Genomic DNA, 14,772 nt, shown 5'->3' on the forward strand with positions numbered 1-14,772 from the left:
GGGGCTGGAAGAGGAAGCAGAGATGGGACACTGAGAAGGAATGGTTGGAGAGGCAGGAAGAGGAAGTGGATTGGACTTGGGAATTAGGAAGTCACCATGTCAGCAGAATGGACAGCAGAAGACAGATGGAATGGGCTAGAGAGTGAAGGAGAGGCTTGGTGAAACCTGGATGAGAAGGAAAAAAGGGAGGGAAGGTGAAGGTGGGGATATACATGTCAGTGTATAAAATAAGTCGAAGGATTTTTTTTTTTTCTTAAAGAGAGCTGGATGTGGATGGGAGAGACTGGACTGTGTTCCTTGGCTTCGGACATGGATCTAGCTAAGGGGAGTGACAGAGGAGAGATGATGAGGGAGCTCGGACAGTGGGGGGCTGAACAGGAGGAGAGATTCACTTCCTCTGAGAAGAAAGGAGGTGAGTAGTTTATGTGGGGTGGAGGATGGGAGGCAAGATAGAGGAGACAGAAATGAGTATAAAAGTACAGTTCACTCTCATTGGCTTCTGTTTTCTCAGTGAAGGAGATTAGAAAAGCCATCTGCCAGGAGTGGAGGGGGTAGGGTTTAGGCAGAAGGTTGAAGAGGGGGACAAAGATCTGTCTGACTGCTGATTGGGTAGCAAAGGGAGCCAACCAAAGACAAGAATGAAAATGAATGAGCAGACTCTGGTGAGGCAATCTGCACGGATGTCACTTTCTAGTCAGAAGAGTGAAGAGATGGGTTGTAGGAGAAATATACGGGTGAAGAGCTAAGAGGATTGGAAGAATGACATTTAGTCAGGCAAAAAAATGAGGCCAGGAGGGAGCTGATGAACCTAGAAAAAAATGGTGGTGTCTAGGCACTGGATGTCATAATGAGGATGAAGAGAGGGTGTACTGAGAATGACAAATCTAAAGGAGATAAGATTAAGTCATTGAAGAAGAGAGGCACTATGGGTAACAATGTAACTCATGTCATGGCAGGAGCTGAGGTTGACCAGTTGACTATTACCTGAACTCCTCAGAAACACGAAGTTGATAAATGACAGGAAGGAAGGGTGGAAGAAGGCAGAGCATAACATGAACTTCAAGGAGTGGGTGGGGCTAGTTTAAAAGCATGCCAATATATTTAAACACACCTATAAAAAGCACCCTGATCCCACCTTACACCCAATAACATCATTTCAAGGGGCACAAATCGTGCACCCTAACAATTGCTTCTGCAAATACCTCATCAGTTACCAAATCACGACCACACAACAGTAGGAGAGGCAAGGTAAACGACCCCAGTAGTATCCATTCCCTCCAACTGGATATCTCAGAGATGTCTGGAGACTGGATTAAAATAATTGGACCCAACTCTGCCACTGTCTTCTAAGAGACGTTCCCTTTCCAGAGAAAAGCGCTTACCTACTTGTGATAAGTGAGTGCTTTTGGGTCAACTGATTATACTGTAGGAATATGATTTCCTAGGTGCATAAATATTTAAAAAAAAAAACATTTATAGCACTTTACCTCTGGATTTCTATGGCCTGCCACATTTTTTACAATAAAAAGGAAACTCTTCTCTAATGAATGGCAGGTTTAATTTTCCATTACATAGACATCATTACTTTGCTTCAAACAACAGAAAATCAAGAGGTTTGAATAAAGAAATCATTTATGATGGTAACATTACATTCCCTTTAAAAATCAACTAACTATTCAACTTCTGGTGGAGTTACATAGCTAGACAGTGGGCCTTAAAAATGATTAATTTCAGCGTTTCAGGGTGTAATAGATACTCAGAGCAGTTGAATGTAGAACTCTCACCAAACCCAGGGGCAACGGGAAGGAGAATTTAGCTGAGAGAGAACGCTCTGGAGGAGCAGGGACACCCCTTCCTGTTTGCCCTATGATGTGAGGTTTGAGCTTCACATACACTCAACATATATGCACCAGCAGGTCTCTGTACTAACTCCTGCTATTTAAGGTCACTCTATCATCACAAAGGGGGTTGAAATGCAGAATTAGAGGTTCCTCCCCATTTACTGGACCAAGCGTCAAGATAGGATATAGCAGTTTTGACAGATCTCAGTCTATTAAACTCAGTAGCACCTGCTAGCAAGGTTGTCAGTTCTTAGCAACTCTAACAATATAAACTCACAAAGCAGCTATTGATCAGTGGTGACAAAGGGCCTCTGTCAGGCCTGCAGAGCTGAGGAATGTGCCAGGAGAACTGGGCTGTTTATGTGTTGACATCACCCTGGAGGGAAGCATGGTCTGCTTCCTGGTGCTCCTCAGGCAAAGTTGAAATGTGAATTTACTGATTAAATAAAGCTTTTTTTCTTCTTTTTTTAATTGAGGGCAGGTTCTCCCAGTGGTTTCTGCCCTTAAAAATAGCATAAACATTTAGAAAAAAAGTGGGGTTACCACTAGATAGATGACGATTTGTTTCAAATCAGGGACAGGTATCTAAACGTTTCCAACATTTTCAAACTTTGCCACCAATGAGAATATTCTTTGTTTCACTGCAAATCTGCCGACAAGGAAGCTTTGTCTGTAAAAATAGGTGTGATGGCTACAATAATACAGACTTTCCTTTTCAGTTCTTTTGACCTTGGATTACTGAAATTTAAACCAAATAAACATTTTAATTTCTAACAGACAGATGGTATGAAGATTAAAAAACTCATTTAACCAAGAGCAGTCCCAGGGCCAGCTGGGACATCACTGGATTCTACACAGGGTCACACAATTCCCCACAAAGAGAAGACCACCTAAGATGCTAACAAAATGAAGGTAAAGGTTGTTGACAAAGAATGGATTTGTAGGCCATTTTGAGGACAGATTAATTAATTAGTTTCAATATTAAGAGAAGCAGGCTAAGTTAATTCACCCACCCATCTACTCCTCTGTTTACTATGTAGTTTGTGTAAGACGCTGCGTTAGGCAGGTGGTGGTAACCATGATAGACAGTGCGGACCCTCAAGGAACCAAGTATAATGGAAAGTTTACAACCCAGTGGAGCTTTAAATACCATACATTAAGGGACTGACATTAAACCTTTCCCATATATGTAATGGGAACATTGTAAGGACTAAACCTTAAGTAAGGATCAAAGAAAGATATTAATTTTGGGGCTGAAAAAACAAACAAACAAAACCTGGATAACATTTCTTTATAAACCCAGGGTGTACAGCTGTCTTTATAGGACTTCCTTTTTGCCTAAGCACATAAATCTGTATAAATCGATTTGGAATGGATATGAGAGAGTAGGAGAAGATAATTCTTAGGGCCTTCCTGAGGCAGCTGTAAACACAGTTTAAGACAAAGTTTGGAAAACCCTAGTGCTGGAGTAGAATTTTGGGGTCATTTCACGGGAAAACCTGTGAATTCACCCATGTGGGGACTATCATTGTCTGTTTCCTTGGGACCCTGGGGATTTGGGAAATTGACTGCCTGAGGCAATGCTGTCGGCTCCTGCCTTATGTAACTGTATCTGTATCTTTCCATACATTCTACAATTAAAGAGACAACACAATGTCTAACTTTTGCACTGCCATCTTTCCATTATTCACATCACTGTCCTATTGTGACCAAGCAGATTGGTGCCAGAAGTGAGGTTAAAGCTAAGGACTCCCTCAAGCCCTTGCCAGATGCAGCCAGCTATTTTTCAGGTAAGTACTGGACACCTGCTGAGATTTTAAATGTGAAAGAAAATCCAAGGGAGCTGAGTTTTTCTTTGATTCTCACTGAGCTAACACTTTTTGTAAATGTCACAGACACAGAACTAAAAAAGAAGGACTGAATATGTCAAAGGCTTCAAATGTTAGAAAGCAGTAATAACAAAGTTGATATAAAAATCTGTCACTAACCTTTGCTCTAAAAAGTGGCCAAGATGGAGACTGATTTCACATAAAAATTAACTGTGAGAATTTCTACTTTAAAATATGTGCACTAAATATTATCCCTTATAGTCAGCTGAACCTTGTAACTTTGTCATTTAGAAAAAAAAAAGATATTCAGAGGACAGAAATTAAAAAATGATTTTCTAACTGTATTAAGGACCCCCTTTCTGGAAAGCAAATAGTCTTTAATTAAGACGAAGCTTGATTGATATAAGTGTATCAAAATAATCATTTCTTGAAACTTATTTTTAGAAAATGATTGTGTATATATTACACAGCCAGGCAAAGCAGCTGAATATCTAGACCAGATATATCCAAAATAAATTGATGACTGAAACTATAAATATCATAATTTCTAAGGCAAACTACATTAAACTTGTGCTAAGATAATACAATTAAGGGTTAAAAAACAACTTTTCTACTTCCGACTTTTTTTGTTTTTAAAGAGAGATGATGACCTTCCCTATCTGAGATAAACAGGAGAGGCTAGCTGCAAGCCCAAGGCCTTTCTAAGGAAGGAAAAAATACACATCTGCTCAGTGTGGACTTTTGAGTTGTGGCCATAAGTTATGCAGCTGCTGTAGTGAGAAGATTGGGGAGAGGGTCGGGGGGGGGGGGGGGGCGGGCGGGGGAGAAACCTAGGGTTTGAATTTTCCCTATTTTAGTAGAAGGTAGAAAATGCAATAATAAGTAAAATAATGTTTTAAAGATGGTGTAGAAATAGAAGGGGTTAAATCCTGCTCATCCCTGGATAGATAGCGGAAAGCGGAAAGCCTGAGCACTTGTTAATAAAAGGCCTTGAAAAAATATAGACTGTGGACTCAGGTGCACTGAGACAGCAACCTCTGAGTTACTGCATCCACGCAGAAAGACAAAGTATAGTGAATACTGATATGCTGGTTTCCATAAAGCAAGTTCCATTTGTATTAATTTTGTATCTTGTCATTATCAACTTAGTTTTTTTTTTCTGAATGCAAGTCCCAGGTTTCAACAGAATATATCAAATAAAAAGCTCAATTGTTACTATTCCCCAGGTAGATGGTTAGACTAAGCAGATTGGTGAGGAGGATATGAGGAACATGTGTCAAACAGCAGATATTTAACAATAAGTTACAATCCATGGCCCCACCAGGTCCAGCTAGAAAGACTAATGTTGGTCAGCTCATCTAGATTTTAATGAAAGTCCACAGCTTATACATGGGGACATTATTAGATCCTATCTATGAATTATTTTTGAAATGCCTGGTGATTAACCTCTGTGGTGATCATGCAGTTACACAGAATGCAAAATTGGGGTTGCATGATCATTTGATTCATACAAGAATATCGGATATTGGCACTAAACATGTCTATGGTTGTAAATTTCTAATTTCTGGTTTTTGTTTCCTTAGTGTGAAAATAAAAACCTTTGAAGATGGGCTAAAGATGTTTAAACATTATTTTAAAAATTATCTGGGACTATCACCATGCAATGCGAATATGAAATTTCAATTACAAAAGTCAGACTTCTTAGTGGGCTAGAGTCTTTTATAACGTGATGCTGGAGGCACCCCAACAGTGGTGTCAAGGCCAAGGCTCCTCAAAACTGTTCCACTTAAACTGGGTAAAGTTTTATTGATCTGGCATCTTTAATTGATTGTATATACACTTTTGTAATACTGGGCAATAAATACCTGTGTATATTCAAAGGCGTTTACAAATGATAGTAATTGCTGTTTAACATTAAAATGGCCTGAGGTTCTTTTCTGTGATAACAACACCTGTTTCCATTAGGGGGAAAAAAAAAACTCAAGGAGAATGAGCTGGGTATTTTCCACGCACCCTTTCATATCTCCACCATTCTGCTCTCCAAGGCCGCCTCTGGGGACTGCACCACTGGATTCGCCTTCAGCTTCTGACTGGATTCAGCGCCAGAGAGGCACCAGAGGACAGGGTGCAAAAAACGCCATCTGTTCTCCTGATACCTCCTTGCTGGGCCTCAGGCTGGTTACCTTCAACCCTCTCCCTCAGGTCTCAGCTCTCATAATGTGGTCCACTCCTGCAGCTGTTCTCCGTCTGGCAACAGCTTCCTCCCTGTACCCCTCCTGGCCCAGGTGTGGTAATGGCTTCCAGCTGTTGCTATCCCCAAGGCTGCCCATCCCCCTTGTTCCCCTTATTATTGCTCAAACCTTTGTTAATAGTTCCTTCATTAAGCTCTCCCCAAACTACTCCCTTTTCAGAGTATTTCTCTTTTTCTTGCTGGGGCCTCAACTGCCAAACTTGAAAGATTATTCCTTTCACTGTCTACTAGTTTTATGAAATGCTATTTAAGGTACTACATGTCCTATATTTTTGTATTCTATGAAGCCATTAGGGAATTTGAGCCAAGAATCAAAATTAGAGAAGAGAAAGGTTTCTGAAGTTTTAGGCCACATTATCAATATAATCTTCAGAAATACAATATACAACATGGTGCAGTAAAGACAGTAAAAAATGAAACACAAAACTCCCATTAAAACAAGGCTAAAAAGAATTACATTTAAAAATCAACATAACTTCACCAACCTTAAAAAAAAGTGTGTTGTTTTTTTCTATTTTAGTCTACGATAATTTAAGCAACCTCTAGTGGCTATGGGGAACAAAGCAATGCGAACTTGATAGAGACCAGATTCCATGCTTAGGACAGGAAAGCCAAAGGCAAGTGTGGATCTCTTGTCAAACAACAAGGACAGCTTCAGACATGTACGCTGGTATTATAACAAAGCCACATACAACAACCCAAAGAAAGCTCAGTTAAAAACTCAATAGTGACAAGTTAAACATGAAACAATAACAAGCCATTCATTATAAGCAGTTGAACCTAAAAGAGTTATACATACTACTAGAGGCCCAATGCACGAAGATTCATGCAAGAATGGGCCTTCCTTCCCCTGGCTGCCAGCACTGCCTTCGCTCTGGCCGGAGCCGCTTTTCGCTCCGGCCGGGAGCCGCCTTTCCGCCTTCCCATACTGCCCAGAGGCCTGGAGTGGCTGGGATGGTGCGGAACACCTGCTTGGTGCCTGTGTATGCAAATTAACCTGCCATCTTTGTTGGGTTAATTTGTATACTCACTCCCGATTGGCTGGTGGTCGTCTTGAAGGTACGGTCAATTAGCATGTTACTCTTTTATTAGTGTAGATTACTTCAAGAAACAAGTAATATAAACCATGCTTTAAAAAAGGAATATATACCAATAGTAACCAATTAATTTGTGCTCAGTTTATCATAAAAAATGAGGTTAGAAGGAGTGAAAAATGACTTGATTTTAAAAATAAAATCCTATTTTTTAATTGATATGCCTTCCCCTGGCACTGAATGAGTATTCCAAGCCCATGTGTCTTGTGGTCCTTGAGTCTTTGTCTCCCATTAGTCTTATGGGCACATGCTTGGGTGTTTAGAAAAAGCACCCAGATACAGGCAGGTATCTGCAGCTATACACAGACAGGAACAACAAGGGGAAGGTCAAGCAGAGCCTGGGCCCTGGAATCAGCAGGGCTGGATGTAGTCAAAGGGAGCAGTTCTGAATATTCCCAGGAGAACCTGGTGCTGCCTGGCCCCATGCTCCTGTGGTCTGAGGCCCCAGCATTTCTCTGGCTCTGCCTCTCTCTCACGCCTGGGACACTGGAGTCCATGGAACCCAGTCTGTACCCTAGGTGAGCCCTCTGCTGACATCGTTAGGAGCCCTCCCTGCCCCAGGGGCTCCTGCCCCACCTACCCTTTCTCATCCTGCTTTCTCACAAATTCTCCGAAGGCCTTGCCTTGCCTGGCACCCTTTTGTCTTTTCTCCTGTTCAGAGCTACCTATAGTCACATCTCTGAGGTTCAGGCTCCCCTAAAATTACTGACAACAACTGGTGGACACCGCTTGTTCTCAGTTCTGATTAGGGTTTGCCCCATGGAGGCTGCTAACTCAGACACCATTCACTGTTCCTCCTCTGCTCACCCCCCCTTCCTGCTGTGGCCCGCTTTGCTCCCAGCATGCTGTTAGGTGCTCTTTGCTTTCAGCCCCAGTAGGAACTCATGCTGGTGTAAGTTATCAGAGAAAAGGCTTGATTATTCCTCTGGACCTTGTATTTATCTTAAAATTGTGTTCTTCACATCATGTTTTCTTCACTATACCCTGGTGTGAATTACTTTTTTAATGCCAATCAAGTACTAAAATAACTCCCCCATATCTCATAATACTGTGAAGCACTTTTTTTCTTTTTATCAATAAAAAAAGCCAATCCTGTGTATGCTATGAACAAGTTTTCAATCTGGTGTATTGAAGAAAATGAGGAAGCTTCAAAATTCTGGATTTTAAGATAGAAAATTCTTCTCAGGGTCATCTCTACCTTCACCTCATCCACCTCTCCCTACATTGAGCGGGTATGAGATTTTTACAGACCTGCCCAGAGACACACCAAGACCCAGAAAGGTTCAGATGAGCCTCACTTTAGGTTGGAGATCAGCTGTGGTGTCTGGAATTAGGCATTTGGTTAGATTACTAATCTTAGGGGCCAGTCTACAAGCACTGGCTGTAGACATTGTCCACAGCAACCTTGGAATAATAGCCAAGTCAACTCATTACATAATGTCATGTGAAACTGGGAAGACTGGGTCATCTTCTTTCAAAAGAATGTTTAATTTATGCCAAATGTTTGTGGTTTTTTTTTTTAATATATATTTTTATTGATTTCAGAGAGGAATGGAGAAGGAGAGAGAGATAGAAACATCAATGATGAGAGAGAATCATTGATTGGCTGCCTCCTGAACACCCCCTACTGGGGTATCGAACCCACAACCCGGGGCATGTACCCTTGACCGGAATCGAAACTGGGACCCTTCAGTCCCCGGGTTGATGCTCTAACAACTGAGCCAAACCAGCTAGAGCTGCCAAATGATTTTTCAAGTAGATTATTTAAGTGGAAGGCTTATTCATGGACATATTCATAGTGCATATGGTTCTTTTTTTCTTGGTTCTTAATATTAATCCTTTACATTTATTGCCTCTTTTCAAAAACTACATTGCAAGCAAAATAAACTATAATTTACAGACTACTGCAGAAATACCTATATAATTTTTTAAAAAAATCAAAAGAGAAGTCTGAACCTTTGTAGTAGCATCGGGCAAAGATTCTAGGGAGGAATTACGGTTTTTTCACATCAGATTCAATCTTCTTGCCTGCAGCACACCCACCCTTTCTCAACTGAAGCAGGAGGGGAAGTGACATTTTATTTCTTTGTAACATAAGTCCTACCTAATAGCAAAAAGTGCTATTATTAAATAGTTATTATTGGGCAGAAAGCCACACTGAGTTCAAAAAACAACTTGAGTTTCATCAACTATAGACATCAGGGTATCCATCAATGTAAAGAGCCCATAGAGAATTCTTAAACATCTAAGATCCATGAAATTCTCTTTAGATGTTAAAAGTCATTATTCAATACTTATCCTCCCTACTATGAATATGGCAAATTAAGTAATAGTAATTTAAACAAAATTTTTAAACAAATGTTAAAACATTTGACAATTTCTCTTATTGATTACAATAATAATTTACAATAACACATCAAAAAGGCCTAAAATAATACCAGCAACTTTCCTTCTCCACAGAGGATCCAAGACAACAAAATCAATAGGCCTTGAATTGCCAAACACACCTGAACGGATGTGGGCAGGTGAAGACAGAAAGAGAAGGTACACCAAGTGACACAGAGCAATGCGTAGACTCTGGTTAGAATGGAGGATTATTGTCACACCCACAAATATTCCCTCCTGACCCCAGAAGCCCGCCCTCCATCCTACCTGTCTAGTTAGCATACCCATCCATTCAGGACATTTTCTGGCTATCCTGACATCCCCTCTGGGCAAGAGAAGCCTAGTCCAACCCAATCTCATGTCTGTTCAAGTCATTCCATAAATAACTTTGGCAAAAAGTAACCCACCCTTTGCCATATATTGACGGTGTGGGCAACTTTCCCCAAATTAAGCTCATGTGCAGGTTAAGACTCTGTGCATACGCATAGAAGACTAGCTTAAGTAGCAACTTGGAGGGCAAAGAAAATGCACTGTGGTTTACATGAGTCTCTCGTCATCAGGTATGATAAATGCAAACAAACCTGGCGACGCCATACCTTTCTTCCATGGACACCTCTTTCATCTGCTGGTGTGGTTTGGTGCCCTCCATTTCCCTGATGCTCACGGCATAGATCTTGGTGGTGTAATCAATAGCCTTTTCTCTGGCAACATCACTGTCATAGCCTCAAACAACAGAAAGGTGGGGAGAGGAGTTGGATTGCCACGGCTCAGGAGGGGGTGGGGAGGGAGGTGCGGGTGGCACGTGGCTGTTGGGACTCACCTCCATCCTCTTCTGCGTCCGTGTCCGACTCCTCGCTGTCCACCAGCTTGCTCTCCTGCGTCCCCACAAACTCCCTGGTCCAGATCATCAGGGCCGTGTCGGCGCCCCCTACCGTGAGCAGCACGGAATCATTGTGCAGCCACCTCACGTTGGTGACATGGGCGCTGTGCCCCACGTACTTCTTGAATCTCGCGTGCTGGCCCTGTGAAGCCAGAAACTGGCCATTACCCCATCGGGAGCCCCACTGCTCCTGTCTCTGGATCATCTCATCCATGTTATTCTCTAGAGTGGCTTCTACTGGATACGAATGAAAACATTTAAGCAGTAATTCCCTTACCTTCCTCACTGTAAGCTCTATGAAGGCAGGGAACAGGTCTCATTTCCCCCTAAAACATTACCTGGCTCATCACAGGTCCCCAGTAAATAATTTGTAAGGGAACAAGTAAAATGTTGGACTATAGAAGCTATTTCTGGGAGCGTAAGGAAGTATAAGAAGCTTGTTTTTGTTTCCCTCAAATATCAAATGTGGATTCTCCCCAGGTCTCTGGCATAAACTCCTGATTGCGAGTCTGGCTGACATTTGAGATCAGAGGTGTCCTCCCAGTCACTCCCCACAGTGGCTTTTGTACCACAGCCCAGACTGTGGCTGATCAGCAAGGGACTTCTAATCCTGGGGCCTCACGTAAGATTTGAAACACACACACCAGTTTCTGCCATGGGCCCTGGAAACAATTTCTAACACTAGAAACACTCGACTAATTGATCTAAAAACAAAGTAAGCTGCTTTTCCACAAACACATTCGAGTAAACAGAACCCAGGTTATTAGTAATTTCCGAGAGCTCTTCGGAGTGGCGCGCTCAGGCCCTGCCAGGCTTATCCCAGGAGGGGAAGGACAAGCGAATGTGAGCGGTGGCCCGCCCGCCCGGGGCAGCCCTCATAAGTGATGGGGATTTGCAGCTGACATCAGACGCCGGCTTGCATTTCTGGCTCAGGAGCCAGAGTCTGGCTGGCAAAAACAGCTCCAGCAGGAGCCATTTAAAAAGGGAGAGTTTTTCCATCCTCTTGGCGACTCCCGGGGAATACCTCCCCGTGTGGGAAGCTGCATGTACTTTCTGAAGTCCTGGGAGGGCCATCGGTGTCCCAGATGAACGCTTTATTCAATAACTGACAAGAGGCTCCCAGAGGGGTTTGGACCGGCGCCCTGGGGAACCTAAAACCGCCACAGGCAGGCGGCAGGCAACAGGTGCAGGGGAGTGTGTGACTTTAAAATACTCTTGGTCGGATCTCTCTGGATTTGGCCGACCCTACCTGACAGCAGAGTGGACCCACCCACTCCTCAGCAGAGTGCTGAGTCTAGAGGATGAGGGAAGCAGGCAGGCGGGCAGCATTTCCAGGAAGCCCTCCAGAGCCACTAGCTTACGAAGTGAATAGGCAGAGCCAAATAAGGATTTCCACTGGAAACCACCGTGTGACCAGATGAGACCCAGAGGCACGGACGCAAAGAGGACAGTCGGGGTGGCTGCCGCTGTGGGTCCTGCCGGTCTTCCTGCTGGAAGGAAGCAAGAACCACGCCATTATGCAAGCTGGGTTCTTGAGAGAAGGAGAAAGTAAGAGAATTTGAGAAATGCCTCTCCATACTCACTCACATGAAGGAACGCAGGGTTTTTAGATGGGGGTGGAAAAAAGAATCCAAAAAGAAAGGTTCGGGGTGGGGGTGGGGAGAGGAGCAGAAGGAATATCCTAAGATGATCAATCCGAATCTTTGCAGAGGCAAAGAAAGTGGACCAAAGGGGTAAGAAAAAGGGAAAGTTTCTGAGTCAATTCCAGCAAAGGATGATTCAAGATTCTCACAATAGGAAGCAAGATTACTGCTCCATGGAACAATTAAAAGGAATTCAGTTATCAGAAGGTTCCAGGAAACCAGCTGCTCCCCAGGAGGAAGAGGCGGGCAGGGGTGACTGGGGGTTCTCTTGCAGTGGTTGGCAAACTCATTAGTCAACAGAGCCAAGTATCAACAGTACAACGATTGAAATTTCTTCTGAGAGCCGAAAACCGACTTCTGCGCATGGGCCACGAAGTTTCAATCGCACTGTACGTGCGCGCCCGCACGTGGTATTTTGTGGAAGAGCCACACTCAAGGGGCCAAAGAGCCGCATGTGGCTCACGAGCCACAGTTTGCCGACCACTGTCTTAGGGCCTATGGGAGGAGCCTCCTGAAGAGTTGGCACAGCCAGTCAGACGCACTGTCCTTCTGGGTCATCATGCCAAATCCTGCATTTCTGTTACAGCCATCAGGACTCACTACCACGACTCTCCTCTTCCACCAAATACTGAAAGAATGGAGAATCTGCCCTGGCCAGAGTGGCTCAGTTGGTTGAGCATCATCCTGTGCACCAAAAGGTCACCAGTTCGATTCCTTGTCAGGGCACATGGCCAAGTTGTGGGCTGGAGTATGTACAGGAGGCAACAGATCAATGTTCCTTCCTCACATTGATGTTTCTCTGCCTTCCTAAGAAAATCAATAAGAACATATTTATAAAAAAATATGGATAATCTGAAATATGTCCCCAGAGCAGTTAACTGTTTTTAGGTAATTTCTGAGAATATGATCAAAATTATGTACCCTCTCCCCACATTCACAACATTTCATACAGTTTCTCTGTATGAAAAACTTGCCTCTTTAAAGAACCATTTTTTCTCTCTCTTTAAAAATTCTCTTGAGCCCTGGCTGGTTTGGCTCGGTGGATAGAGCGTTCAGTGGATAGAGCGTCGGCCTGCGAACTGAAGGGTCCCAGGTTTGATTCCAGTAGGGGGCACATGCCCAGGTTGTAGGCTCGATCCCCAGTAGGGGGCCTTCAGGGGGCAGCTGATCAATGATTCTCTCTCATCATTGGTGTTTCTCTCTCTCTCTCTCTCTCCCTTCCTCTCTGAAATCAATAAAAATATATTTTTAAAAATTCTCTTGAGCCTTTGACGTTCTGAGAAAGAAATGGAAGAACCTGAGGGTGGGTTTTAAAAATGGAAATGACATAGTGATATTTTTTTATCCTTAAGTTCCCTTTATTACACTTTTCTGGTGGAGGATATGAAGTCGCTAAATTACTGGCGATTTTACAATTTTGTGAGAGAGAAAAGAAATATACAAATGAAAAAATTCAACAAAGGGTCATCAACATACAAGTTCTTGATACTAAACACTAAGTTATAGGTAATTTCTAGATGAGTAGGTGGCATCTTTAGGAATGACAGAGTCCACAGAGGCTTTAAAAAAAGGTGAGAATTTTAAAAAATGACATAACAACTATAGTAAAAAGTAAAAGTTTGGGACACTTCCCATATGGTAAGCATTATTCTAAATGTTTATAAGTATTTATTGTATAATGGCACAGTATCCAATTAGAGAAAGATTTGTGCCCACCTTACAGAGGACCCAACTCTGTCACAGAGATTCTAAGAAATTCCCTTAAGTCAAACAGTTAATAAACATCACAGCCAACACCTGAACCAGGTGGTTTAGCTTTAGAATGGAGGACATGATGATATTTTAACCTCTCCAGTCTAGTGGAAGGGCATAGCTTTGAAAAAGAAGGGTGGATATGGGAGGCAATCAGCGAGCTATATAGATGGTGTCGAAGGACAGAACTGCACGTGGTTTAACTGGAAAAATGGGTGTGCTCTGGCAAAGGAGGGTCTATCTCGTGGAGGCTGGAAACCACGTGATTGTCAGGGAACTAATAACGTCATCACAGAGATTTTAAACTATGAAACTGAATATATAAGGACCCATGATTGTCATGGAAGAAAAATGCTTGGAAGACATGCCTAGTAACTCATAGAACAAGGAAAAGGGCCAAGAAGAAGACATCACTTTAGAGTCTAACAAATGGACCTTGATCTTTGGACACAAAGAGGTATGTGTGGTGATTAGATCTCATAGGTATCACCAACACTTGATGACATGGAGCTCAATGCTAGAATATTGCAATGGGATGCTGTCTTAGTCTGGTTGGGCTTCCATAACAAAATATGACATGCTGGCTTAAACAACAAATTTATTTCCCACAGTTCTGGAGGCTGGGGCATCTAGCGTCAAGGTAGCAGTCACTTTGGTTTCTGGTGAGAGCCTTCTTCCTGGCTTATGGACACCATCTTCTCACTGTGGGCTCCATGGCCTTTCCTGGGTGCATTGGTGCATGGAGAGAGAGAATGTGCTCTTCGGTGTCTCTAATGAGGGCACTAATCCCATTGGATCTGGGTCCCACACATATGACTTTATTTAGCCTTGTTTTTATAAAGGCCCTATTCTCAAATATAGTCACATTGGGGGCTAGGGCTTCAACATTTGGATTTTGATTGGGACACATTCAGTCCATAACAGATGGTGAACTTTGTCTAACACACCCAGAGCAGTGGGGGAGTGTAAATAGACAGGTGGAAATATTCATCAACTTGGGTCTATGTATTTGGAAGGAAAATTGTGCCAGAAAATCATATTTTAAAAAAGAGGAGGAAGAGAAGTGATACTATCAAGGAGTTTATATTAGCCAATGG

The 14,772-nt window shown here is 42.7% G+C and overlaps 1 protein-coding gene across 1 annotated transcript in view; it reads right to left on the reverse strand.

Moving 5' to 3' along the window:
• EML6 (EMAP like 6) overlaps positions 1 to 14,772 on the reverse strand; it is a gene marked incomplete at its 5' end in the record, with an annotated part of 220,528 nt that overhangs the window by 24,396 nt on the left and 181,360 nt on the right. The window contains 2 exons of the mRNA XM_080685637.1: positions 9,997 to 10,123; positions 10,221 to 10,422. Of these exons, the coding sequence (XP_080541763.1) occupies positions 9,997 to 10,123; positions 10,221 to 10,422 (329 nt within the window). The remainder of the gene's footprint in view (positions 1 to 9,996; positions 10,124 to 10,220; positions 10,423 to 14,772) is intronic.

This window comes from Plecotus auritus, assembly GCF_963455305.1.
Source record: "Plecotus auritus genome assembly, chromosome: 8".
Taxonomy (NCBI): domain Eukaryota; kingdom Metazoa; phylum Chordata; class Mammalia; order Chiroptera; family Vespertilionidae; genus Plecotus; species Plecotus auritus.